The 27,528-nt window shown below is 43.1% G+C and overlaps 1 protein-coding gene across 4 annotated transcripts in view; it reads left to right on the top strand.

Annotated features, from left to right (window-relative positions):
- Positions 1–27,528, top strand: part of pde4a (phosphodiesterase 4A, cAMP-specific) — a 48,924-nt gene that overhangs the window by 9,691 nt on the left and 11,705 nt on the right. Inside the window, exons 1-6 of one of the 4 annotated variants that reach the window (XM_076883308.1) lie at positions 18,028–18,700; positions 21,972–22,157; positions 22,579–22,615; positions 22,794–22,864; positions 23,654–23,703; positions 24,417–24,529. In XM_076883308.1, coding sequence (XP_076739423.1) covers positions 18,504–18,700; positions 21,972–22,157; positions 22,579–22,615; positions 22,794–22,864; positions 23,654–23,703; positions 24,417–24,529 — 654 coding nt within the window. In that variant the 5' untranslated portion in view covers positions 18,028–18,503. Of the gene's footprint in view, positions 1–18,027; positions 18,701–21,971; positions 22,158–22,578; positions 22,616–22,793; positions 22,865–23,653; positions 23,704–24,416; positions 24,530–25,689; positions 27,120–27,528 lie in introns of those variants that run through there. The other 3 variants (XM_012919442.4, XM_076883310.1, XM_076883309.1) reach the window with 3 other exon arrangements.

Genomic DNA, 27,528 nt, shown 5'->3' on the forward strand with positions numbered 1-27,528 from the left:
ATGCTCCAAGCCTGCAAATGAACAAATCATTCCTCAAATAAAGCAGGATATTTTCAGATTCATTTAATAATTTACATTTCTCTTAATTTAATATCTTTAGTTTGTCAGAATGCTCAATGCCAAATGACTGTCACTGCCCATTATATGTTATAATGACTCACAGTGCCTGGCCAGAGTATCAACAATAGCCTGCACTTTTCACTTTACAATACTGCAGATATGGCAACGCCAGCTGGGGCTTAAGAACACATTGTTATGCTGCTTCTTCTCAAGGCCAAGGTAAAATAGTTTTTTTTTTCTGTCTTTTATTGCTGCTAACAGGGAAAGACTCAGCAACATATAGAATTAAAACACATACAATAGGTTTGTGTGAGGAATATATGTGTACACAGGGGGAAAAAACCATCTGTGGAGCTGCAACAAGGTTTGTGGGAACACTTGTGCATTTTACATAATGCATGAAGCAGCTTATGATTTATAGCTGACTGAAGGTGTGGTAGGCAGATGCACAACTCGGTTTTCTCAGTTAGAAAAAGAGCTGCAGTTCCAGCTCCAGACCCCTGCTAGATCAAGTGTGAGCAAATGTGTTCGCACATTAAAAAGCAACAACATTCAGGTTGTTGGAGGGCAGAACGGGAGAGAAAACACACACACATGGCTTGAGGGCTCGGGGTATTTTCATCTGATGCTACTTTTCAGTTCAAGGTGACGTGATGGAGAGCATATATATATATATATATATAATTTTTTTTTTTTTTCTTGTGCAGGGTCCAGAGCAGTTTTTCACTTATATCATCCATCATACAGTACACTGTGCCTGGATAGTGTTTCCTAATGATGCTGATGCAGGCTGGGACGTGTATTTTACCCCTAACAAAGCCAGAGTAATTAGCAGAAGTGTAGTCCGAGTTCTCTCTCTCTTCCTCAGCGATCCTGTCTCACCCTCTCTCTCTGTTTGTTTGTGCGTCAAGGGATTATTGTGTGATTACTTATGTGATTTGGGGGTTTTCTTATGAAGGGTTTCCATAAAGAAGAACAGAACTGAGTTTTCTCTCATTCAATGCAAGTTTTCCCTCCCCTAAGCTTCTCATTTGTGTTGTTGGGGGTTTTTTCCCCCCAGAAAAAAGCTTGAAAGATTTCTGGTGCAATCCACAGAACTGACAGTGCACGGCTAAAAGTTTCCCAGTGTCCCTTAGCGAGAGTACCTAATCCTCACATATTTTGCATCAGCAGAGTCTGAAGTCACAGACAGACAGCTAAAATCAGCTGAATCCAATCAGGGAAATGTGTTGGTTTTGCGTGGGAGGGGAGGGTGCCCTGGTGTTCACAGACCACAGTCCGTTCCTTTGCGTCACACAGGTGGGACGTTAGAAGCCCATGCTACGGGGAAGGTGTGAAGATAAGAAGACTGGAAAGGAACAGAAGGTAAATGTGGCAAACAAGGAGGCGCACATGTGTCTAGGGGATACAGGCAGAGAGCTGCTGTCTTCACAGATCAATGGCAATTGTGTATTTTGTCACATCAGATTTGATGCAAGACCTGTCTGCGATTGGTCGTGTCCCTTGCTACTCACGGGCGTAGATTCACAAGCCACTGATGCTGTGCTCATGAACGCCGGTCTTTCTTTCTCAGGGTGATATAAATGGGGAAGGGGGGGGGAGGGGGGGGGGAATTGAAGCCTCCAGCTGTCAGTGTAATGAGATTAAACCAGACCAGCCTGAGCTCCCAGTGTTTTATTGAACTTTATTTCAGTTTCCATTCTGTTTTTCAATATGTATAAGGAAGATATTGAATGTGGCTGCTTCTGCGCACTAGTCCAAGAGCATCTGGTTGTGCATCAGTGTGGAGTGTGCGATTGTGTGTGTGTATTGGAGGACAGAAACAGAGAGATAATGTGAAAGACTTGTGTGAGTATGTGTGTAATGTCCTCACTTCACACCCTGCAGGGCATGGTGCATCTCCTAAAGATGTGTTCAAGACGTCGCGCCGTCACGAAACTTTGATTTGGTTTCCAAGCTTTCCGGCCTTTTCCAGCAGTTTCCACATGGCGCATGGCAAGGCCTGTCTGGTGCTGCCAGTGGAAAAGTAATGCTTAACCGTGGCGCACGAGGCCTGTGCATTGCTTTCGTTGAATCCTGGTCTGTGAAAGGCAGACAGAAAGCCACACTGGCACAACGATTGTGGCTGCAAGTCTGTGTGCGAGCATGTGCTCGTGTGAATGCTTTTGTGAGACGGAAAGTGTCTGGGGACTCGCAGAGTGGGAGACATCCATTCTGTTTGGACATACTGCGGAGTCTCACAGCCCATATTCCCCAACTCTGACGTTTTGGAACGGTCTGCCAGTCTGTGACTGCTTTTTCTATCACGCCACTCAGGCCTCATTACCCAGTCGCAGCTTCTTCCTCCATCATTTTGCCATCAGTCAGGGGGCACTTGGCTCCCCAGGTTCACTCATTTCTCTGCTGATAAATATATGTTACTCATCTCCTGCTTTTTTCCCATTAGAAGAGAACATAACACTATTAACATCTTCAGCACCTTTAAGACTCATCATAAGGGCCCATTCATCAGTGGTCGGTGAAAGAAAAAGACAAATGGAGAAGGTGATAGGGGAAAAAATACAGCAGGAGCAATGCTTCTTTGCATTCATATTAGAGGTAAATATGGAGATGTTCACAACTGAAATACATCTACAAATGTGTATGTACGTGTGAAAATGCAGAATGTGAAGGTATTTCACAAGATTATTTGGTTGGTTCGTGGTTTCCATCTCCGAGTCCGAGTGGTTAAATTCTTCATTGCTTAAAATAGTGGAGAGCAAAAGAGGAACACACCGATATAGTCGTGAAACTGCTGAGTCTCATCTGACAACAATTTTGTAAAATTAATCTGTATTCATATGGAGACTGCAAACCTGGCTCAGATATCAGTTATTCTGATATCAACTGGCTACACCGTAAACCCCAGAACATTGGCAGCTGCCCCCAGAGGCTAAATAACAAGACTAATGGCCCATTTTCAGTGACTGCGCCATTTGTCATGTAAAATCATGGGAAAATTAGAAGTTTCTGCAGCCAGTGGTTCTGGCATCAGAGTAAAAACAAACAAACAAATAACTAGCTCCAGTCCCCTGTTGGAGGTGAGGCGGATTTCCAAGAGTTCCAGCAGTAAAATGATGTCTAGTTAAAGATAATCAACAAAATCAGTGAGTCTGTTTAAAAATTGTATGAGATTAATATCAGCTGGTCCACCTACCAGCTACCAGTGCTACTTGGAATTTGTATTAGAAGAAAAGAAGCAAAACTACCAGTAAATGTATACTTATTGGCCACTGGCCACATTAGATAAACCCATTTAACTGCTCATCAAGTGGGATACGGCTATCGCTAGGGTTTACAGAAGAGCTATATCCTGTTCTCTTGGAGGACATGCCTTGTTGATGCCAGAGGCCAGAGGAGCTTTGAGCTGATAGGAAGGCAGCAATAACTTTCTAATGAATAATATACCCACTCGTTACAACCAAAGTATGGAGAAGAGGATCTCTGAATGCACAATACATAGAACCTTAGAGCTGATGGTTTACAGCAGCAGAAGACCACATAGAGTCCTGCTCCTGTCAGCAACAACTCTCACTCGCTTGCCAAGACTGGACAATAGAAGACTGGAAAACAATCCTGCCTGATCTGATGAGCCTCAACTTCTGCAGCAGCACTTAGTTGGTAGAGTCAGAATTTGGTGTAAACAACATGAAAGCATGGATCCATCCTGCTTTGCATCAAAGGTTCAGACTGATGGTGGTGGTGCTATGATGTGGGGGATATTTTCTTGGCACACTTTGGGCCCCTTACTACCAAGTAAGTTTAAATACCACAGCCTACCTAAGTATTGTTGCTGACCATGTCCATCCCTTTATGAGCACAGTGTACACATCCTCTAAGCTTCCAGCAGGATAATGTGCCAAAGATTTCTTGAACATATCAAAGAGTTTGCTGTATGCAGCAACTATGTGATTCTCTCATGTTAATAAGGATGCCAATCTCTGAGGAATGTTTCCAGCACCTTGTTTAATCTATGCCATGAAGAATTAAGGCAGTTTTAAAGGCAAGCAGAGGGTCAAAGCCAGCAAAGTGGCTGGGGAGTGTGCAGAATTACCGTAGATGGATTCGATTGCCCAGCAAAAGTGACAGCGACTCTGATGCTTCAGGATTACGACAAGACATGTCAGATTATTTGCATCATCCTTCATCCATTAGAAACAGGCCTGAGAGATGAGATGTTCCCACACTGTTTTATTGTTGTTTGTCAGATTTTATTTTTCATTATCAATGCAGTATTCCTGTCAGGCATCTATGACCATATTTAGGTAACAGATGGGTTATGGGTGAGTGGACAGGACTTTTGGTCAGGTCTTGATGGGACGAAGTTAGACGGAGAATGAAAACTTTGAGCGTGACTTGATGTAGGGAAAAGAAGGAAAAGTGGAAAGGGCACATTTGAATTGGGGAACACAAGTGTAATACTGCAGTGCTTGTGCTCAAAAAAAGGGAGAAGAAGAAGGACAAGAGGGCAGTGAATGAGATCAGAACAAAACTGACAGACAGATTGACTCATCAGACAAGCATGTCGCATTCACTGCCAGGCTGCATGGCAGTGGCCCTGATGCAGTTTCAGAACAAATTAATCCACGCAGATAAGGCTGCCTTCTTCTCACTAATGATATCTTACTGCTATTTAGGATAATCACGTTGATTTCCTTATTGTTCTCTTACTAAGATGATTCTCACAGGTACTGCCTATTTCTTATTATTGTAATTATTAAAGTACTATAATTGTTTCACAGCTTTTCTTTTACTGCCCCCATGAAATATAGAGCGTCTTCTATCTATGGGGATGTAGTTTAGCTGAGATATTACTTATATTTTGAGGCTATAATCTTAAAATATAAATAGACTTCATGTAGTATAATCAGAATAACTTGAAGCACCATTGGTTAATATTGGATATTTCTACCATGGTAGATGCATTATTCTAGAAATGCATCAGTTGGTTGCAACATCTAGTTGATGGATGGTTGTTGAATTTGGTCTAGAAGTTTACAGAATTCATTAGAGTGCAATACTTTGACAATAAATTACATTTTGATACCTAGAAGTTGAATTGTAATGGCTATGCGATCCAAACTTTTCATCGTCTTAGCTCTAGCGAGATCAGAATTTCAGCTTTTACAAAATAACTTACATTTTAAAAAGACTAATGGCGTTCCCATTTACTCTCAGCTGTGCTCATTTCCAAATGTTAGCATGCCCTGTACTCTAAGAGAACGCAGTGGACATTAGAAAGGGGGAAAAAACACATTTTCTACCCGTGTTGTCATGAGCATGTTACCATGGTGACATTCATTTTGAGTTCAAAGCAATTCTGCACTTCTCAGAGCTGCTAGCATGACTTTATGCTGTTATATTTAAAATGGGTCAAATGACTATGAAAGATGTCACATGACAAACAGTTATGCTAAGGTCTGCACGGTGTCAGCTCAATGTTTGGGATTTTTCTGCCACTCAACTTTCGTTTTTTAAGATCTGAGATGATGTGCTTTGATTATTTTCTTAAAAATCAGCTGCCTTTAGCACAGCAGTTGGATTTAACGTGAAAGGCAACACATCGAAAGAGGGAAGCAGTTCTTCGGTGCGCACGCTTTTCCTTAGCCACGCCACAAATGCACTAAAGGACAATTCAGAGCATCAAGCTAAATGGGCCATTTCACCGGGTGTTCAAATCAACCTTGTACGCTTTCACACTCAGCTGAACCCCTGCTCGGCATTTGTTTTCGCACCAAATTATATTGGTAATTATCCATCATTCCAGGGTAATATACAGCCAACCATCTTTGTGCTTTGGAATATGTATGACGAATTGGATGCCAAGACTGGTTATGAGTGTGCAGCTCATTTCGAGACTGAATTCGTGATGACAGCATTTGAATTTACAGAAATGATATGGAAATTTTTAGATCATGAAATTCAGATAGATAGATAGATAGATTAGCGATCAGTGGAAGTGAGCAAAAACACAGATGGAGGATAGTGAGATGGTGGGGAAGAACATAGACAGAGTGACACAAAGGTAGCACTGGATGACTCACACTCTTCTCTCATTCTCTTCATCTCTCTCCAGTCTGGATTAAAATAAAAGAGGCCCAGCAGCCCCAGCCTGCAGAGAGGGAGTTGTGCGCTCCATCTCAGAGATAGGGTGATGTGCTAAAAATACCACTCCTTGTGTGGGCTTCTTGGGGAGGAAGGAGGGGGGGCAAAAGAATGGGGAGGGAGGTTTATGGATTTGGTGGTATAGTACGCTAGTGATATCACTACTTTCCACAGTCCAGCCCTATCGCATTTCAAGCTCGTCTTTTCTTTTGATCTGTGCTCTATAATGTTCACTAATTGCGCCTTGTAAAAGCACTTTTCCACTTTCGAGGAACGCTGGTCAGTGCAATTAAAATCTAGTTCATTACGCCAGAGTCTGCTAGAAACTGCTTTTATCTTGCTGACCCCCATTCCTTCTGCGAATCACACCCCCCACTGCTCACGTCTCTCCTTTGAGAAACTCCATTAAACATCAAAAGTGAATCAATATCAATTTATTGCTCTCGCTGTTGCGTACACACCAGTTTCTCTTCCTGTCGAGGAGTTGCTCTCACAGCTCCCAATTCATCTGGATTTTCAGTAGCGGGAAACTAAACAGGACACCAAATGAACACGTCTCACCATCTGTCATCTCTCAGGATGGTTCTCCTCGTCAGCTGATCCATCTGTTTAGCTCGGCTTCAGTCTCTACAACAGCAGAGAGGAGCAGAAGTAAAGCGGAGCTTCGTTACACGAACATACACGGAGCTTGCTAAACGGAACAATCCTCATTAAGTGAACCGCTATGGTTCCCCGCCCCGATATTCGGAAATTAAAATGTTAGAAACAGAGCTGCAGAGTGGGATTCAAAAAATACTTACCTTTCACACCTAACAGCCTCTGGGATCTCAGAAGGGATTTGCATATGAAAGCGTAGGGATCTCCGTGGAGGACGGAGGATGAGGAGTGAAGAAAGGAGGACAAGTCAGGAGACAGGAGGGGTTTCTGGTTGAGCTGGGTGTACAAAACTCTGTTGTAATTATTCATTGTGCACACAACCAGAGTGAGAAAGGATATCGATAGGACGAGGCACTTATAAGTAACAAAGAGCTGTTTGGTCAATCGGTGATAACCCCCTTGCCCTTAGTTACGCAGTAATGTATGCTGAAGACATCAGAAAAACAGCAGTCATCTATATTGTGCAGTAAGAACACTGTTTTTTGCTTTCTTTGATTTTACTCTGCATAAGAGACTGCTATTTTTACTGTCAGCACGAAGCGTTATGCTTTAATGGTCTTTTGGCTGACTTCGTCTAGCTCGTTGCATACAAAGACCCCCAGGACATCAGAGCAGAAATTCAATCTAAACCTACAGAGAAGTGAAGGAGCGATAGTGATGTACAAATATGCAAATACCACTGACTGGCTAAGTCATTAATCTGACCCCGGTCCAAGCAAGCATGTGTTTCAGTTTCTGATGACAGACTGAAGGCAGGAAGGCCACGAAACAAGCATGAAGTGAAGATGGCCACAGTACAGGCCTGGCAGCACATGGCGTCAAAACTCACAACCAAATAGCAAATATAATAATAACCTATTATAACTCTTTAAATAACTTCCTGTACCCTGAAATATGGAGTTTCATTTTGATATACAGTTAGGATACAGTTCCAATATTTTTAATCTGATGTTTATGTTAATGTCCTGATATTAAAGCAGAGAGGCAGAATAACTTCATAGTTTCAAATCAAATTAATGTGTACACTGAGCAAAGGAGCATGTTTTCTGATTTTGTGTGTTGTGCTGTTGGCTGCATCACAAATTCTCAAGCGGAAGGCGACAAAATGGGCTAGTCTCCACCTGGAGACGAGAGACTCCTGTGAGTTTTCAGGAGTTCAGAGATCTGATGATGTAAAGTGACAGATGCCTCTGGTGGGTTTCGAAGAATACAAAGTGTAAGGCAACCCACAGAGCAGCAGAACCCAGATTCCTCAGGTGAAAGAAAATACTCAAAGCTTTGTACGTGAACCCCTCAATCCCAGTGGAATTTATTTTGCACAGTGCATTAATAGATTAAGAGGGCAGGCAGTGGCTGTCCTTTCACAAAGTGAAGGGCCTGTTGCTTTGCGGAATAAATGCTGATTATCCTGTCTAGTGTAGCTCATAAAATAAATCCCTTTCCTGTGGCATTTGCCAGGTGTGTGATTGCGGCCAGTCCCTCTGGGTTCTTCTTGAAAGGCCTGTGTTGTGCGCACTTTCAGAGGCTGAAGCCAGCTCTGTGTTCAGCCGCCTGGAGTTGGGTTGCGATCCTGTGGGCAGGATAATCTGCTGTAATCTTTGGCTCTCTGATCTGACCACAGCAGAATAGAGCTGGACGGGTGGGATAGACTACCGAGGGAGTGGACAGCAGACATGGCAGGGTTGAAGGAGATGAGAGCCACTGTACTGTAAAAAAACCCAAAACAAAACAGAGATACCAACCAAGCACAAAAATAAACATGCTGTTTATAGCTTAGAAGTTCAGTATATAGTATTTTCATGCATTAAACACCTTTTGAGTGACAATGTGTTAATGGATTGCAATATCAATATTGATATTAATGAGTGTGACAATCCAAGTACCTCAACGCCTCTCTCCTGCACCAACAAGGAGCAACAAGCTCCCCAGCTTAGCACAGTCCACTAACCACTTGCTTCTATTGACTCCTGCACATCAATAATAATAAGCCTAAAGCACCAACTTCACATAAGAGGACTGAATCTGCCATTAATTACTGCTAGTGACATGTTACTAAGGAAGCAAACCCAGCCCTGTAAGACCTGGGCATCCAGTTTTAACAAGGGGTCTGGATTTTGAACAGGGTTAGAAACCTGCTGCCTGCTTTTTAGGATAAAAAGATGTCATTAACACTAAAAAAAGATTGCTGATAGTACAATTAAGATGCTTAACCCCTTGTGTTTTGATCCAAAAACACTAAAGATTCTTACCACAGACTCCTCAGTTTGAGCTAGAATGATCACAGAACAGTTTCTTAAACTCACCATTTAAAAATTCTGGATGCAATGTGTCTCAGAGTGGGATCACTCGAGGACCTCGTCCTTCTAGCTTCTCGTCTCTGTGTCAAGTTTGTGTCTCATAGTCTGGGTCTCTGTGTTCATTACTTCCTGTCTTATTTTGATGGTCTCTCATTCACTGTGTGTTGCAGTCTATTTAATCTCCTTTGTCTAGTTACCCCTGATTTGTTCCAGCTGTGTCCCACCTGTTGTCGATCCTCTCATTGTCCTGTGTGTGTATTCATGTCCTCAGTCTCCCTCTGTTCTGTCACGTTGTCGTTGTCTCCCCTCTAGCTGTGTGTGTTTCTGCTCGTGTTTTCTCCTGGTAATACTTCTCCAGAGATGGTTTGTTCCTGGCTTAAGTTTTCTTACATTTTTTGTGAGTCTTCAGCAATAAAGCAGTTTTTTTAATTTTTACATTGTTCTCAGTGAGTCCTGTTCCTGGCGCACAGCAAGCCCCGAGAAGGCATTTGCATTTGAGGTTTTTCTCAAACATGTTCTGCCCTGTGCTGAAATTACAGTTCAGCAGTGGTAGTGTGTTGCAAGTCCTCTGGCAGTCTATAAAAGACCTGTCTACCTGCAGAGAGTGTCTGCTGTTGATGGAGGTGGTGTACAAAGTATGTGGTAAAACCGGTCTGTGGGCTACTCTTCCTTCTGTTGTTGTTCGCCTGTCAGCCAGTCGAAGAAGAAGAGCAAAGTTACAACGTACGAAGAGCTGAAGCGAAATTGTTTAAAAACAATAAAAAGACTCAACTGCAGCTGCTGTCTGTGGCTTTCATATCATATTTTTTGATCTTTGATTTATCTGCACTTCTGCCAATCCTGATGAACTCTGCTGTCACTCCCCTCTAGCAACACTAACAGCAATCCAGTGACACACAGTGGCATTCACATCCAGCAACGTGTGGCTGGGATTTTAGACAACAGGGTGAAAACACCTCTCCGTATGCTGTTTGTAGGGAAATACATACGCAAATGGACACAACTGCATTACCATAAATTACGCATTATGTGCATGGTGTGCCTGATGGTTGTCAGTGAAAACATTCCTCACTGCTGAGAATGAATTTTCACACATCGCAGTGGACGCTCCAAGCATTAATCCTAGTCTCAAAGAAGTCAGTATACCCGGCAAGGCTTCCAGTGTTCCAGCTTCCATACATTTCTACTAGCTAATGTTGCTTCCCAAAGCCCTTAAGCTTGAACTTAATTCTGTCTAAATAAAGCTGCTAAATTATGCACTGTTAAATTATGTCCAAAAGCTATTTGAGCTATAATTTTAAATGTGAACAGAAATACATAATACAATTAGAAAATATGAGCTGTGCAAAGGCATCACATGCCTCTGGAAGATATACAGCTGATGTGACCAGTATGGTAGGGTTAATATTAGCAGAACATTTAATTCATGGAGGAACCTTTTCTTGGTTTAGGGCATCAAAAACTGAACTTTAGTTGTCTTTCTTTAGGGTAATTTTAGGTAATGCTATTGTTGCTTAAAAGGACAAAGCCTTTTAGCCTCTGTGTGAAAAACTGAATGCAAATTTACTCACTAAGCTAATCTCTCAGACTGTTGCTAATATATGCATAAACTACTGCAGACGAAACTTCAGATTACATCTCTTTTGGGCTCTTGGGGCCTCTCGCTGTTACAGCAAGTGGTTTACTAACCCATCCTTCTCTGTAAAATTCCACTCATGATCTCATCCTCTGCATGTGTTCAGCTTAGAGAAATAGAAACGTTCCAGCCCTCTGTTTACCACCATTAGTGGGTCACTCTGACCTGTAAGCTTAAACTATCTCCCTCCCCTTACAAAACATCTCCCATCAAAAGGCCACAGGTGGTTTTTTTCTGTCTTTCATTATGTCCGAAGCCAAGAATGTCGGCATAAAAAAACCCAAAAACGGTCAGACGCTAAAACCCAAACAGAGAACACACAAAAGACACACAAAATTTCAGACTTGATGTAAAATCTCATGCACAGAACACTCTGCGTGTGGTAAGATGAAATGCAACAGTCATCAAATATGAGTATTATACAAGAAGTAGAAGTTTGATAATATTAAATTATTGTGAATTTAAACTCAAGAGAGCTTTAAATACTCCAGTGTCTAATCTAATCTATTATTATCTTGCAAACACGCTGATTAATTAATGATTCTCGAATTGGTAATTATTATGTTTTCCACTAATAATATGTCAAATATTTGTATGATATATTTAAAAAATTCTAAACATTATGTTATCAATATATAGAACTCCTTCACTCTGCATAACTATCTAATCTAGTCTCTTAAATTGGACAATTTACTGCTTTATTGCTACTTTAATGCTAGCAAAATTATATTTGTTTAGATATGCAAAATGGCAGTTAACATGGTGCATGCTAAAGTGTGTATTTTTGGTCAATTTTAGTTTACAATGAATGAACTAGTGGTAAAAAGAAAGAACAATTACTAATTACTCAGGTTTTATAGGATTGATAGGCTGCCTGGTATAACTTATCTGCCTCTAACAGCTTCATCCAATCAGTCACTGTCAAACCCGACTGTTTGACAGCGTTTCCAGGTGTATGCTAGCTGTAACTTTGGAATGCACGCAAGCTGGAAATGGAGATTATTTGCCTTCAAATGGGGCTATAGCATTGCCAACTTCCAGCAACCACTCGCAACCAGTCGGGAAATATTAATCTTTTTTCTTTTTCCCTCATGACCAGTGGTTGCCAGGCTGACCAGCATAGGCCTGTATGACTTGACCCTTATTTGCTTGCTCATACGTTTTCACCATGACTGGCAAACGTGCAAGGTGACAGACAAGTTACCGTAATGTAATAAAAACCTTCAATGAAAAAAAAAAACCTAAGCAACAGGATCGTGACAGCAGCCGACGTAAAACCTTTAACAAGAGCTTCAAGTAGAAACCAAAGCTGTTGAAAAGTAGCAGCAAACAACCATTCAGTCATGCTGAAATGTACTTATCTGGTTTACTTTTGGTCATAGGGCGCCATGTAATGAGTGTGGTTTTTCTCACAATGTGGAGTCCAGCATTACTGGTGAAATGTGGAACTCTTGAAAAGTGAAAGCGTGGGGGTAGGGGCTGAAGTGGATCTGAATTTTCGTCAGGGGTTAGCACTGTTTTGATTTTTATTGTAGAAAATTTCTGTGACTCATCTCTAATGCATGGATGAAAAGACTCAATAATGCCTTCTGAATGCAGATGGGTTGTTTTTTGTTTTTTTTTAGCTGGATAAGGAATGAGATTTCTGGAAAGATTTAAATCAGCATGAATGGATGCTGGCTGGTATGCTAATAAGGTGGCAATGTTTCTTAACGAACATAATTTGATGAGTTTAATGAGCGTTCAGCTGCCAGGTCACAACAAATCAAGACGCTTAAATATCTGATTATAAGTTCTGAAATCGTTATGATTGTAACAACGGGAGACTTGATTTAATTATTGAATTAGTGATGACACATTAGCAGATTTCAGCAAATTCGGGGGATTTTAGAGGGTGCCTCCTGACCAGACAGTTACTGCACCATAAGCAGTCTTCTCGCATCTCCGTCTAACTGATTATTATTGTGTCCTGCCCTTTTTTTCCCTTTTCCATCTATGCCATTGCATTACTCTCACCCCAGCTCTGTGAAGCTCCAGTGACCAAATGCCCTTTTGTTGTCCATGTGGCTTGGCTCCAGCACTTTCCCTTCAGAGCGCTTGCCTCTTGCGCATTGTACTGTAAATGTCGGCATTAAAATGTAAGGAGTCATGAGCGTGCCTCTATCTCTCTTCTTATCTGGTGTTTGCCTGAGAACACAAAGGGCAAGCTGAGGCAAGCGGAGATGGCAAGCCTGCTCTGGACATGTCATTTGAGATGTGTCAGTTACGGGCACGCTGCCCTAAAAGCTTTGCCCCAGCCTGAGACTGCTTCGTAATAAAAAGGCCTAATGTGCTCGATAGATCCGCTGATGATTCAACAGCAGCAATAAGAGTACAGCTGTGATTACATGGTCAGCCTATAAAAGTAGCAGCCTTTCCCAATTTGCAAGTCCTCACTCCTCTTCCCTTCAACTGGCCTGACTGCCGCCCCCACAGTGGTAGCAATCAGCCAGGTGCTAAATGCCTGGGTGAGGCACAGCTCATGGGTGGGTGGGTGCGTGCGTGGAGGGGGGAATGTTGTGGAGGGGAGGCTGAAATTGCACGTGGAAATAAGCATCTGTGCTTGCTTGGGAGAGGAGGAAGCGGGGGCAGGAAATAACTGTCATTCTCCACTAAGGCTGAGAGTACAGACTGAAGAGAGAAAGGCTGACGGACTCACACAGGTTAATCATTAACTCGCTGAGCTGAAGAAAATTAAGAAAAAGGATTGTTGGGGCGGGGTTTGGAGTATATCGTTTCTTTTTTACAGTCGTTTAAATGGATGAGTGTTGCTTCATCCCTTCAGAGAGGTCTGATTAACCGCAGTGCACAGTGTGATGGGGAGAAAGCAGAGCTGACACCAACCAGGCTGTTGGGAAAACGCTGATATGGCAGCAGGCTGCCCCTGCCAGGGGCTTCCTCGTGATGACTGTTAATGAATAATCGATAGCAAGCGACGTTCAATGGAGGGAGTGTATGTAAATCTCCTCTACGCTCTCATATGGACTTATAGGTTTAATTAAACTAATCGCTGTATTGACTTAGGGCTCCATAGCCCTTTGAAGCCTGCTGTAGTAATGACATGAAACCAGGCTTCCCCTTTTGTTGCAGAAATGTATGCAGTGAAGAGACTAAATGAAGTGCTGCTGCAGCACAGTCCAATTTTCGTGGTTCTCTCTGCACACATGGACTCTTTGTAAGAAAAGGCACAGCTGTAATTTAATAAGCAAATAGAGATGCATTAATACCTGTGCATAAGACTTCTCAGTGTAAATACAATGCAGCTTGATGTTATAGGGTTAGTGAGCATGCAGGAAATTAGCTTTATTTTCCAAGTCACTGACTGACTACATCTCTCAGTCATGCAAATCAAACCGCATTGTTAACACATATCTATAACCATAGGCGTGCGTCACAGAGCCCCAGTCATTCACAGAGGGAAGCATTCAGGTAGCTATATGAGAGACAGCAGCTTTAATCACGACAGAGATGGTTTGCTATCGGCATTAGAAGGGACTCTGTTGGCACGAATCCCCCCTTCCCCCTGAAACCTCTGATCATCATGTCATTGTCTGCAGCAATACACTCCAGGGACTCAGCTTTCACATAATGAAACCAAGAGAGCTGCCCACAGCCCGGCTTATAATCACCCATATGTGTGCGTGTCCGTGTGTGTATGTGCGTGCAACTAGTTCGCCTTTTTATAGTGTTGATTGAAAACAAAAGAGTTTCAGCATTAACGCTCTTCTGTGTGTGCGCTTAAGCATATCATCGGGGTGTGTTTTTGCCAGTATGTGCTCACGCGCGTGTGTGTAACAACCACGGGTGTGCATGAGTCACTTTGAGAGGTTTCACCAGCTATTATCGAGCTGGGACTTGGTATTTAAAAGGAGATAGAATAATTGTCTCTTCATCAGCTCTCCAGAGATTACAACAGTAACTGTCAAGTGAATTTGAATTCTTGACATTTTCCCAAAGTCTGGCTGTGAAAGGCACTGTTCAAACAGGATGTATGCAAGGCCTTTTCATAAGTGACTTTCCAAGATGAGCTCCACCATCCATGCCGAGTGCATCACAAACAAACGGTAGTTGCTCTCTCCACCAGGAAGAGAAGTGAGGGAAAAGATAGATTCAGAGGAAAAAGTAAACCAATGAACGCAGAAGGCAAGAGGCGAGAAGGAAACGGCTCGACGAGGCATCTTATCTTCGGCGTGTTTTTCGCCGTGCTCAGGCTTTAAGCCGCCTGCTGAAAGGTGGAACACTGAATTCATGCAGCAGGTTTTGCTTGGGCTCTTTTTGTTTTTTTCCCGAAGCTGCTGTTGCAGAAAAAGGCTGAAGGAAAAACAGATACCATTCACAAGTCATCTCATTTATGCTCTCATTCGGTATGTGCGCAGTGTATATTCAAATTGTGACACAGAGTTTGAATAGCTTTCTTCTTTTTGTCTTCTCACTGCTGACACACACAAAATCAAACACACACACCCACAAACACACACAAATGTAGGTTTGTATCAGCATGCACACAGACTTCTACAATTTGAAATATTTGTATCCCAAACAGGGACAAAAGGTTAGTCCTACAACCAAAAACAGGAAGTGTTTGGATTACATTTTCCACTTAGACAAGCAGAAATTAAGAATTGTATTTAGTAAACAATCAGCAGTATGAGAGCCTCTAAAACATCAACTGTATTAATGATTCTTTATACTGCAGAAGCAGAACAACCTGCAGCACAGACATAAAAAATTAACAGGTGTTTCTGTCGCACGAATATGTGAACTGTTCCCAAATATATATATATATACCGCCACAAAATGCAATGTTTTATCACAGCTGCCTTAAATTACCTTATCAGTAATTGTTTCTACAATGGTTAATTCACCAGGATGTTCAAGCTTTTTCCAGTTAAAATTGTCATTTTTAATGCTTAAATATAATTATTGTTGTCATCCATGACATTTCAAATTTGCAAAAAAGCAGAAAAAATCTATTTTTTTTAATTAAGATGCTAAATTACAGTTAATTAATTGCATTCCTGAACAGAAATTAATTGTCATTTTTAACTTAATTTTAGTGGTTAAATGTTATGCTTCATTAATTTCTCAGTGAATACAGTGTGCCGCCTCAAATTTGGGTATAAAAAAGTTAATTTGGTAACTTCCTGAAAGTTACCTTAAGTTTTTGACAGACTTTTAAAATATTTTTCTTGTTTTATGATAGTTGATATAATAAACTAATTCCAAAAAAAATATAAAGTCACTGGTGGGAAACATTCATGGCAGTTGTTAATCTTCCAGGAGTGGAGTTCACACAAAATTCCCTCCAAGGTTAGACGACACAGAGAAGATGCAAAAACACCCGAGACCTACAACTACGACTCTACAGTCAAATTTCAGCAGCATCCTAAACGTTAAAGTTAATGACAGTTCACTTTGAAAAAGACAGAAACAAGTATGACTCATTGGGAGGATCCAGGAGAAATCCTGTTTTCTGTAAAAAAAGAACAGAAGAACGCAACTTAAATTTGCAAAGCTGCATCTCGACAAACCCAAACCCTTCTGGAGCAACGTCATTTGGACAGAGTAGACCAAAGTGATGCACAGCACCATGTTTGGAGAAAGCCAAACACAGTACGTCAGCATAACCACCACGTACCAACTGTCAGCACAGTGGTGGAGGGGTGATGATCTGAGTTTGTTTTGCAGCCACACGACCTCGGCACCTTGCATCAAATCGACCATAAACTCCTTTGTGCACCAAAGCATTCTGGAATTCCATGTGAGGCCATCTGTCCAGCTAATGTTTAATGGAAACTAGATCGTGCAGCGGGACAGTGAGCTCGTGCACGGCAGCAAATCGGCAACAAAAATGAAAAAAATAAAAAAGTTAAGGTGATGAAATAGTCAAGTCAACGTCCAGACATTAACCATGCTAAGAAAGCTGTGGAGAGACCTTAAGAGAGCTCTGCACCAACTAATGCGCACAAACCTCAATGATATGGCCCAACATTGCGAAAGATGAGTTGCAAAAAAATTCTTCCACAACGACCTGAGTGACTCATAAAGTCATACAGAAAATGATTACTTCATGTTATTCCTGGGGTGCACTTTTTTCACACGGCTACAAGTTATTTACACAGTTTGATTTTTGTAACTTCAGTAACTATGCCATCATAGAGTATTACACAGCGCTGGTCAGTGTAAAACAATAAACACTGTGGTTATTACCAAGACATTTTGGTACAGTATCTAAATAAATTGCACACACTCTTTCTCTATTCAAAGGAAATTGCTAAATTTCCAGCAGTGTTGTTGCCAAATGCCATTTTGGTAATTTCAGGGTTAATCAGTTAGTCACAATGCTATTAATCAATGCCTCCTGGTATGAAAGTAACAAATAACACCTCAGGAACAGTGCTGACAGCTAACCTGACACCTGCAGTGCTTCAGTGGCTCCAACTTAGTTTTAATAAACACTACAGAGACTTGTTTCATCATTTTTAGTGGCGTGTTAAAAAAAACCCCAACAACCACAAAAAAAGAGCAGCACTCTTCACACACAAAAATTCAGCTTGGGGCTGTCTACTATTACTATCTACAATGCCATCACTGAATTAGATGTGGTTGACCTATGCACCTTGTCTGAAAGCTATTTCATGGTCTAATTGTTGCTCATAGAGAATATTATGCTAGAACCGTGTCTGTTCCCATCTAAAGGCCACAGAAAGTGCTGCTGGTGAAGGTTGTTGATGTCAAAATACAAAATGTTTTGGGCGCAAACCTTGCACGCTCTTTTAGTAGATCGTGTAAACATTTACACAGGGGTATGAGTCAACCCATTTTCCCCTGATTTTTTCTCCCCCCCCTCTCTCTCTCTTTTCTCCTCCTCTCTTTTTTGGGCTGTTTGTATCTCCTCTTCAAATCCTCATTACACAGGCTCTGCGTGTTTCTCTATTCTCTCGCCTGTGGTCTGTTACTCGTACTGATCAGCCTTCCTGTTGCTGCAGAGGAAGTGTGAGCAGAGAGATAAGGATAGTGAGAGCACATGCTTTCATCAGGGAGGTGGGAGGGGGGAGAAAAACTTAGACGAGAGGGCAAAAGGCTGGCTAATTAGGAAATTAGCAGTTGGTGCATTAGCGGCAGGGATGTCTTAAGAGTTGTGAACGTGAGAGCAACAGCAACGTGGAGACCAGGAGGGGACGGAGGTCCGGTTTGGGTCAGCCTGTATGGGAATCAGAGTTGATGTGGTGAAACATCAGAAGAGCTCTCTGTGAGGCTGTCAGGGGTGAGGAACACACAAACCCGCTCAAGCAAGGATTAAAAAGACCCAAATTAATCCAGGGAACAAACTGAGGATGCAAGAAGGGGGAACTGGATTTAAGGTATCCAGGGCATGAGGATCACATCACAGGATACGCATGTTGATGAAATTTGACTCCTCCAGTGTGAGACGTGTGCAAGAGCAGGACTAAAGGGAGGATCAGGCCTTGTTATTAGACCTCGCTCTGGATTGAGGACAGTTTGCAGCACATACGTCAGGTGCTTTGTTTTTTTCTGCCTGAGTACTCACTGAAAAGTGGATGAGGGGGACTGCGTGGGAGGGAGACGGCCACAGAGAGCAAGACAGCCAGTTGTAAGTGGAGGCTGGGGGAGTTTTCCTTCGCCTGTCAGCTCCAGCAGGGCCAGCAATGAGTCAGAAGAAGCTGACACGACAGCTGACATTGTGGGAGAGTAGTGAGGGTCCACCTCCGGTGCCCCCGCTCACCTCACCCGTGTCGCCAGGGGATCAGTCTCGGGGACACGGAGGAGGCTCTGCTCTGTTTCGGCGCTTGAAACTAAACCGCAGTATTCAGGAGCGCAGACGCTCATCTCACTGTGTTTACAGGTACAGTTGTGCACCAAGACACTGATCTTTTAATGTCCTGGTCGTGACTAAGCAATCTTTGTTCATTAAAAATAAAAAGAAAGAAAGAAAAAGAGAAAAATATGCAGAAGTTATGTGTAACAGTTATGCCTTAGTTCAGGTGCGGCGTGACCATTTCAACGTTTGTCCAATATGACTGTAATGCAGCTCACTAAAGTGGATTTCAGAGCAAATTATTCCATGCACACACTGTTAAACCATTAGTCAGATGGATTAGATTTGGAGAAGTGCTGAATTCAGAATGCTGAAGTCTCATAATTACTCTGAAAGTCTGCAGGAAAAAAAAAAAACAGGGATTAGCACATGCAGCTTGCAGAGAGTCCCCATGGCAGACATTTCTTATGTCTTCTTCATTACTGAGGAAACATGTTTAATGATAATTTGATCTGCTGCCATATCCTCAAAGCCTTCTGGGGCAAGGAGTGCCTCCTAATTGGCCAATTTATAAGTAAATTCCAAAAATATCACACTTCATGCTTAATTTTAGAAATTGAACTGAAGGGCGTTCACAACTGTGTTGACAACAAAAGTTTGGGAAGTTTAGGAGACGTGGAGAGGTGCTGAGGAGATAAAAGTGATCCTATATCAAAAATAGATGCTGCGTCTGCTGCTGTTGCTGCAGTGCAATGCGCCTACATATCTGTCCTTGTCATCCCAACATTTAAACGCAGGTAAATATATATGAGGAATCCTGTGGCTGTTTAGGTGTGTAACAAACATAATAAATCCAGCAGTATACCTTTCGCACATGCTGTCAGATAAATTGGTGTCTGTCTGCACTGCTGCCTGTCCATCTTTTTCTTGTTACATAATGCCAAACTCTGAAACCCTGTTGAATCAATACTGACTTTGGTTCTGTGTTGCAAGATCTAATCTTGCTTTCATCTCAAAAAGAAAAAAAAAATGCCAGAGGAATTTTGCTGACGTTTGCTGGAGACTAAAGGTTTGTGACTGAAGGTGGTTTGGGGGAAAAAGAGGGGAGTGTAATCTGAGCAGTATGTTGTTGTGCCCCCTTGGGTTAAGCTCATCTGGGTTACGCTCTGAATTTTGAGGAGAAGGGAATTAATTGTTGATTTGCAGAGCTGTAAAAGGCAATAACAAAGTTATCATCAATTTATTTGGTACTTTGGCAAAAGATGGCGAAAGCTGTAGTTTATCCAATGGGCACCTCAAAGCTGCCTCCTAGAGCGAGAAAATCCCCACAGAGTCCCGTATTGAAATGTCAAACATCTTTACTGCCTGGCATGAAATGGGTTTGCTCTCTGTAGCAAGTACCAACCTATAAATAAAACTTATAATGTCAATACACAAACAGGCTTTAAAGATCTCAACCATAGAGGCCTAATGCAATAGCATCATTGTAAAATTCAGGAAAGCAATGCTGAGCTTGAGAGAGAATTTTATTAATAATATTTTCCTTTTAAAGGTTGACTTTTGAAAGCGTAATTGGTCTCGCCCCCGATTTAGTTAATGTATGATTTAAAATTCAGCAGCATAGAAATGTAAAACAACATTTGGTCAGTCGTCTTTCACAGTTAAAGGTCCTCAAATTTGGAATATTCTGGAAATAAAGACATTGAGTGCTTTGAAAATTTTAATGCACAAGATAAAACTATGGCTTAAACAAAATAACTTTTTTTTTTTTTTTTTTGATGAAATGGGTCTCCTGTAATTCTTAGCTCTTGCTCTTACAAGTTTGCAGTTGCCATTGTTTTTGCTATTTGGTGTACTGTTTGAGTCTATATTTGTATTGATATGCTGTGTCTTAAAAGCTTGAGGACAATTATTATTGGTGCTATGTACATCACACCTGATGCGTTTTATTTGAATGCTGGGGAGGATTTTTTCATATATATTAATCACTAAACTTGACAAGCTGATGGAAACACAGCAGGAGGTATCTGGCAGCACACTTTTCCTCTGCTAATTCGAACCAGCCCTCTTCAACAGGTTTGTGTTTTGGTACCTTTTGGAGCGTTTTTAATGGAATTATCTGTCATACATTATGGCTTGCTCTGCGGTTGACTGAGCAACAGACCATCCAAGATATCTGTGCTCGTGCTTTTAGTCAGCAAAATCCAATATTTTATGTGTTAGCTCTAATTAGCAGCAGTGTCTGAGCTGTGCACCGGTGCAGTGTCAGAGTGGAGCTTGTTAGCATTAGCTAAAAAGTTAGCAATCCACCCCTTTTGTCCACATAGAGTATGGGCACTTCAAATCAAATCACTTTTTTATTGTCACATCACATGTGCAGGCACACTGGCACAGCACATGCGAGTGAAATTCTTGTGTGCGAGCCCCACAAGCAACAGAGATGTGCAAACACAACAACACAAACGAGCAAAGATACAAGAATACACTTCAGGTTGTAAAAATTCCAACATAGCGGCAAAACGCTAACACAGAGGCATCAAAATTGGGCTTCACAAAACCATAGGTGAAGTTGCGGCACATGTGTCTATTTTTTTTTTTCCAAACCCATTTAAAAAGTATTTAGGATTTTTTTCCTGGCTTTCACTCTTCTTCTTCTTCTTCTTTCCTGCCTTTGTTGGAACATTTCTACTTATTGCAACATATTATCAGATCAGTGGATATAGGTCATTCCATTGTTAGGATAGAGTATTGCCTCACCCGCATTTTCTCATGTGCATCCTTATGTGTGTTGCACAACAATCAAGAAAAGGGGGGCAGAAAAAGTCACAGAAAAACTTCTTCCCAGCATTGCTACATGTCTAAAGGCCACAGGGGGACTTCAGTTTGAGTGTCCTTAATCGACCAGTAGTTTGTTTTAACGTCAGATCTGTAGCAAAATCAACATTCTCAATCAGTCATGCCTCCAGATAGAGAGAAAGCTTTGGCCCAGAGAGAATGTGCGGTTGATGTGGCTCGTTTTCCTCACTTAAACACAATGCTCTCTGAGAAGTGACATGTCAGTAAAGTGTAATTCTTGGAGAAACCCTGTGGCAGCCTGCCAATCCAGCTGAACCACAGAGTTACAGCTGCATGCATTCATGCCGCAAAGTGTCACATCGCTTTCTTCAACTTTCACTCCAAAAAAAAGGAGAGAAACACTGCAAGAGGCTGAGCTGCATCATCACTCGTGTCTGGGCATTCAGGGTTATCTCGATAATGTTTATCCACACTGTGAAATAAGAAAGGCGGCAACAGAAACCTGCAAAAATGGAACTCATCTAAAACCCTTGTACTCTCTCTTTTCTCTCTCACTCTGCAGCTTTGATTCAGAAAATGGTCCCTCGCCAGGCCGCAGTCCCATGGATTCGCAGGCGAGTCCTGGGTTGGTGCTCCACCCCTCTTTTCCCCAGAGCCAGCGCAGGGAATCCTTCCTGTACCGCTCAGACTCAGACTACGACACGTCCCCCAAAACCATGTCACGCAACTCCTCCATCAACAGTGAGGGGTAAGCACGGAGCCATCGTTTGGATCCATCATGTTGAGGACAGGATGGAAACATGTTTTTTTTTAAACCCACAGTGTCCACTCACGCACATCACAGTAACTACACATTATCCCAATCAACACAGCATTGGGAATGGGATTGTAATTATGCATCCATTATGCTAATGAAATCATGATGAATCCTCATAATATTGACTGTTGTGCTCTGTTTCCTGGTCTGTTTTTCAGTAAGCTTAAAAAACCTCAAACCTTTCATGTGTTTCAGGGATTTTTTTTCCTGTTTAGATCCACACAGGTCTTTGTAAACATCCAGCTCACAGATACAGCCTCTCATATAAACACAAACACAGAGCACCGCAGCAGCCACAACCACTCATATTCTTCTCATTCTCTGCTTTTTGTTTTCACCTTTGGTCCTGCAGGCATACAGAAGACATGATCGTCACCCCTTTCGCTCAGGTACGTATTCCCTGTGCACCTCATCTGACATGTTTAATTGCTGTAAATGGCTCAAAAAGGCAGCTAATTAGTGCAGTGAACTTGTCCTCCCCCCCTCCCACACCTCCCTGCTTCCTCCCTTCCTCTTTCCTCCTCCCTCCTCCTCCTTTCCCTCCCACGCTGTCCATCCATCCCCCAGGTGTTGGCCAGCCTACGAACTGTAAGAAGCAACTTCACCATCCTCGCCAATGTCACAACACCCACTAACAAGTCAGTATCATGCTGTCAAACACCCCTTCCCCCCCCCCCACTTAACTTGTCACGACTGCCTGCTTCGTTTGCAGAGTGTGTACACAAATGTCTCGGTTTCCTTGATCCCATGGGGAAACACTTTAGTCATCATGATTAACCAGTTTATGATGACCAGACAATGCTCAAGGAATATGTGATGTGCATTATTTGGCATATTTCCAGCAAGCTTTAGCTGAAGACTGAGTGCAGAGAGCTCAGTGCCTCAGGTGTATGTCCCTGACTCTGTGCCCAGACGATGGAGACGGTCAATAACACTAAAATTATTCTCCCTTGTAATGCAGTAGACAGAAGGAGCTCGAGCTGGCAGGCTTTGAGTTCCACGTCAATATGATATATAAAGCAATGCGCCACTGAATTATCAGCATCTATAATTACACGGCGGTGTACCCTTGCCGTACGATTACAAAAACCACAAAAGCCTTTTGAGAAGAAAGCCGAACTCAGGCTTTGTCTTTAGTCATTTTTAGACTCTTTCATTTTTGAAGTGAAACAAGAGACTTTGTGTGCACTATTAAAACAAGCACCTTGCCGTGTTATTGAGTACCAGATGAAATGTTAATATTCACTCCTCCGCTTGTCTAGTGTTTGTGGGCATATAGACGAAAAAACATCAATACAAATTCTTATATCTCCTGTCTGAGCCCTTTTTTAAAAACCATATATTGCCATGTTGCATGAGTGTTGAACCCCAGCAGGGGGCAGCAGAGGGCAGTTCTCAGACTGATGTAATGCTGTCTTTGTCCACAGGAGGTCACCAGTAACAAGCCAACCCACTGTTCCCCAAGCTACACTTTCTGGTATGTTGTTAGCTAATTAAAACTCTGTCCAGCGAGTTTCCTTTAAGGACACGCCAAGGCTCCCACTCTCCCCTAATGACCGCAGAACATCACATAATATTATGTGGCTATTACTGAGGAAATGTTTAATCAACTGCACTGCGCAGACTTTAGGAAATTGGGTGGATCTTAATTATAAGGCTTAAGCTATTATGGCTATATGGGTTAATAAAATGTTGAATTTAATCACTTCTTGCATGCAGATGTACAAAGTGCATGTAAGAATAGCTTCATTTAAACTGAAACTTTTAGTTTTTATAGGATTCTTTGAAAAAATGTGGAGCCAGGAGGTTGCAAGACCGCCATTGCCGTGGGTTGTGAAATAGATATGAAAAATAAGTGTTCAACAAATACTATTTTTGCAGTTTTTATTTTATTAATAAAACTGGTATTTTCTCTTTTTGTATTAAAAAGCTTAATCCTGATTTAAAATGTCAGAATGATACATGACATTATCAGCACAGTGATGTTGCTTCACTAGACTATTTTTCACTAATCTCAGCTTTTTAGGTTAATTATGATTCAGTACTGTGCAGTGCATGTCATCTTTGAGCCAAGGTGGAAGACAGAAAGTGCGATCACTAGAATGTGACCCAGATCTCCATGCACACATGCTCTTTTCACACTTCCTGCCCATTTATACTTTGACTATGTGTGGTGTGTGCCCCTGCCAGAAGAGACATACCAGCAGATGGCTCGGGAAACTCTGGAGGAGCTGGACTGGTGTCTGGACCAGCTGGAAACCATTCAGACCCACCGCTCAGTCAGCGAGATGGCGTCCAATAAGGTGGGCACCTGTTCGCACACAAATATGTTCAGCTTCACCTTCACTGTTCGCCTATCTCGGCGTAAGCGCCCTGCTGAGATAATGAGCAACATATAAACTGATCCACAAGGCTTTTCCAGCCTCCTCCAGTGCCTGTCACATGTGACCTTCACACATATTCACACAGTATTGCTCAGCACATGACTCATCAGCTGGAGTATTCATGTGCCACTTAAAAAAGTGATCATTTGCAGTAATTCTGGGTTTATTTGCAGTCCTGTGGTATTCATAAATAACTGATGTGGAGTCCTGTGTTCAGCTAGTGCTTTCCTTTTTGGTTGGTATACTGAAAAGCTGGGGGGGGAAACAACTCTAGTGGTTGGTGTGGTTGTAAGCAGTATTGAATTTTGGTGCATTTTTGCATTAGTATGTTTATAATTCATATGTGTGCACATGGGCAGGATTCTTACAGATGCATGCACTTTTGTTTGTGCGGGCACAGGAAGAGAGAGAGAGCGGTAGAGAAGGGTGGGATGTGACGGTTTGTGGGTGGGAAGGACAAGGGAAGGGGGTGGGGGGGGGGGGGGTGGATAGGTCCTGATGCTGATGTCTCTGCTGTAACCTTGGTTGCTACCGAACAGCAGCAGGGTCTGCCCTTCCCTTTTTTGTCATTGGCTTCCCACTCTGACCACAAGCCATGTGGCTTAGGCAACAACCAATGAAGCACAGGCAATGCTCCTTTAATAGTGCTCTGTCTTAAAGAGACAGCATCCTGTGCCTTGTTGATTTTATTCCAGAAATTCTTCCCATGCTTCACCTCTGTGTTAATAATTAGCAGCGTTCTTTGTGCTTGTAATCAGGCTTGTGATGAAAAGAGCGAGGGAAAAAAGAACACAGTGATGAATGAAGGGACATAGTTTATGTGTCAGTGCACATACAATGCACAGAGAGAGAGAGGAAGACTCTTGGTGAAAACGTAGTCTCTGTGAATATGTCGCGGCGTCTTAGAAGGTGCAAATAAGACATCCTCCACGCTGCCAACATGGAGGTGCACACATGAATATTCCCACACAGTCTCTCACTCACACTCACACCCTCACTCACACACATATTTCCGACAGACGTACATGCTGTCTTGTTGCACATGCGCTGTCGGCATCTGAATAGAGGCGAGCGCAGACACTCACACACATGCACGCGCCTGCAGCCACACTGCCTGATTAGCTTGCGAGAGCTGTCTACAGCATCCAGGGAAATGGCGCAAGAGGCAGAGCATTTGAGGAGAAGCGGCAGCCTAAAGCAGCGGGATTAGACCTCTGGCATTTTGGCCAGCTGCTGCACGGATTGACTGGGAGCAGAGGACTGTGCTGCGGAGGTATCAGGAGGCAGCCGGACTGCCTCTGCTCTGACTGTGTGTTACTGGGATCGGTGTGAGACGGCACAGACGGGCTGATGCACCGGTAGGATTGGGCCGGGCCTCTGGATCCGTACTGTGGGGGAGGGGCAGCCGACGCAGAGAGGGAGACTGTTTTTCCAGACCACAGCTCTGGTTTGATTCTTCAACCTGACTGTCTGCTACAGGCCTGCCTGCATCCCATTCTGTCCCCCTCTCTTTCTCTCCAGTCTTGCTGTTCTCTTGCTGTCATCAGTTGTTTGCCCGTTCTCCCTTCCCTGGTCCTCCTGCTATCCAGGCTCCCTTTGCATCCACTATTTGAAACCTCAGTCATCTTTCTCTCCTCCCGTCATCATCTCTCCATTGCCCTCACCTTTTTTTTTTTCATTAGTGTTTGTGAAGCAGCCCAGCTCTCGTGACATTGTTTTTTTTTTCTTTACATTTCTCTTACATTGCCACTCATTTCCACCATTCGCTGCTGTCTTTGCCCTTCAGACGGTCCATCGCTCCCTGTCTCCCGCCTCCCCTGCCTCCATCTTTACTCTTTCGGCTCCCATCCACCTTTACCCAGCACTGACTATATATTTGGGTCAGCCTGCTCAGCAAATGGGATGAGATGTAGTCTCCACAGCAGCCGGATCCAGGGGGCTCCTGGTTTGCCCTCATCTTCGGACCACACTGAGGCTGGAGCCTGACTCAGGAGTGACTGGGTGGCCTGCTTTGGGGTATTGCATGTAGGCAAGGACAATCTGCACCAGCAGCCCCTGCCCTCACCCCCTTCCCCTGTTCCTTTGACCCCTTCTTGGGGCAGCCGTCACTCTGGAGTGTCCCGGCTTGACTGGCTGTGGCCTCTCCCCACACACCCTGACGACGCCCTCATGCCACTGGGGGACTCGCAGCACCTCTACCCCACTCCACTACCGAACCTCCTGCCGGTGCCATCGACCAAAACCCCCAGTCACCCTCAACATGGGTGTGGTGGAGGCCATTGACCCAGCGCCGTCCCCCTGCCCCTCGCCTGTACCAGGGGGCTACAGGCTGCCCCGCTCCTCCAGCTACAGTCCCTTGCAGGGGAGGGCAGGGGCAGAGCTGGACCTCGATGCAGCTGCTGGAGGAGTTCTGGAGGGGGGTGGGACAGCAGCAGAGCGCAGGACACCCTTAGTGGACCTCTTCTGTGAGACCTGCTCCAAGCCCTGGCTCATCGGTTGGTGGGACCAGGTAGGGCTCGGGGAACTTGCAGAAAACAAACAAGGCCTGGCGGTGGCCATCTTGGATGGATGCTGTGAACTCTACAAGTGTTATGCATGCATTAACAACTCATCTGTTAGCTAGCCCTCATTATGTGTCTTTTTTAAAAATTCACCAGTTGTTGCGTCATCTTGTGAATATATTGAGCTTATAAGGGAAAATCTTAAAAGGTGCTACATTAGATTTGTTTTATGTGGACTCCATGTGGTGCTGGAAGACTTTCTGGGTCTGGCAGGGACTTCATTTCAAACAGTAAGTCAGAATGCTGGCCAGTATATTCCTGTAGATAATTTACATGAAACTACTCAGCAGGAACAGTGATAGGGGAACAGAATTTATTAACTCTGCCCAGTGTTTCTACACTGCAGCAGAACTGTAA

This window comes from Maylandia zebra, linkage group LG4 (assembly GCF_041146795.1).
Source record: "Maylandia zebra isolate NMK-2024a linkage group LG4, Mzebra_GT3a, whole genome shotgun sequence".
Lineage (NCBI taxonomy): Eukaryota > Metazoa > Chordata > Actinopteri > Cichliformes > Cichlidae > Maylandia > Maylandia zebra.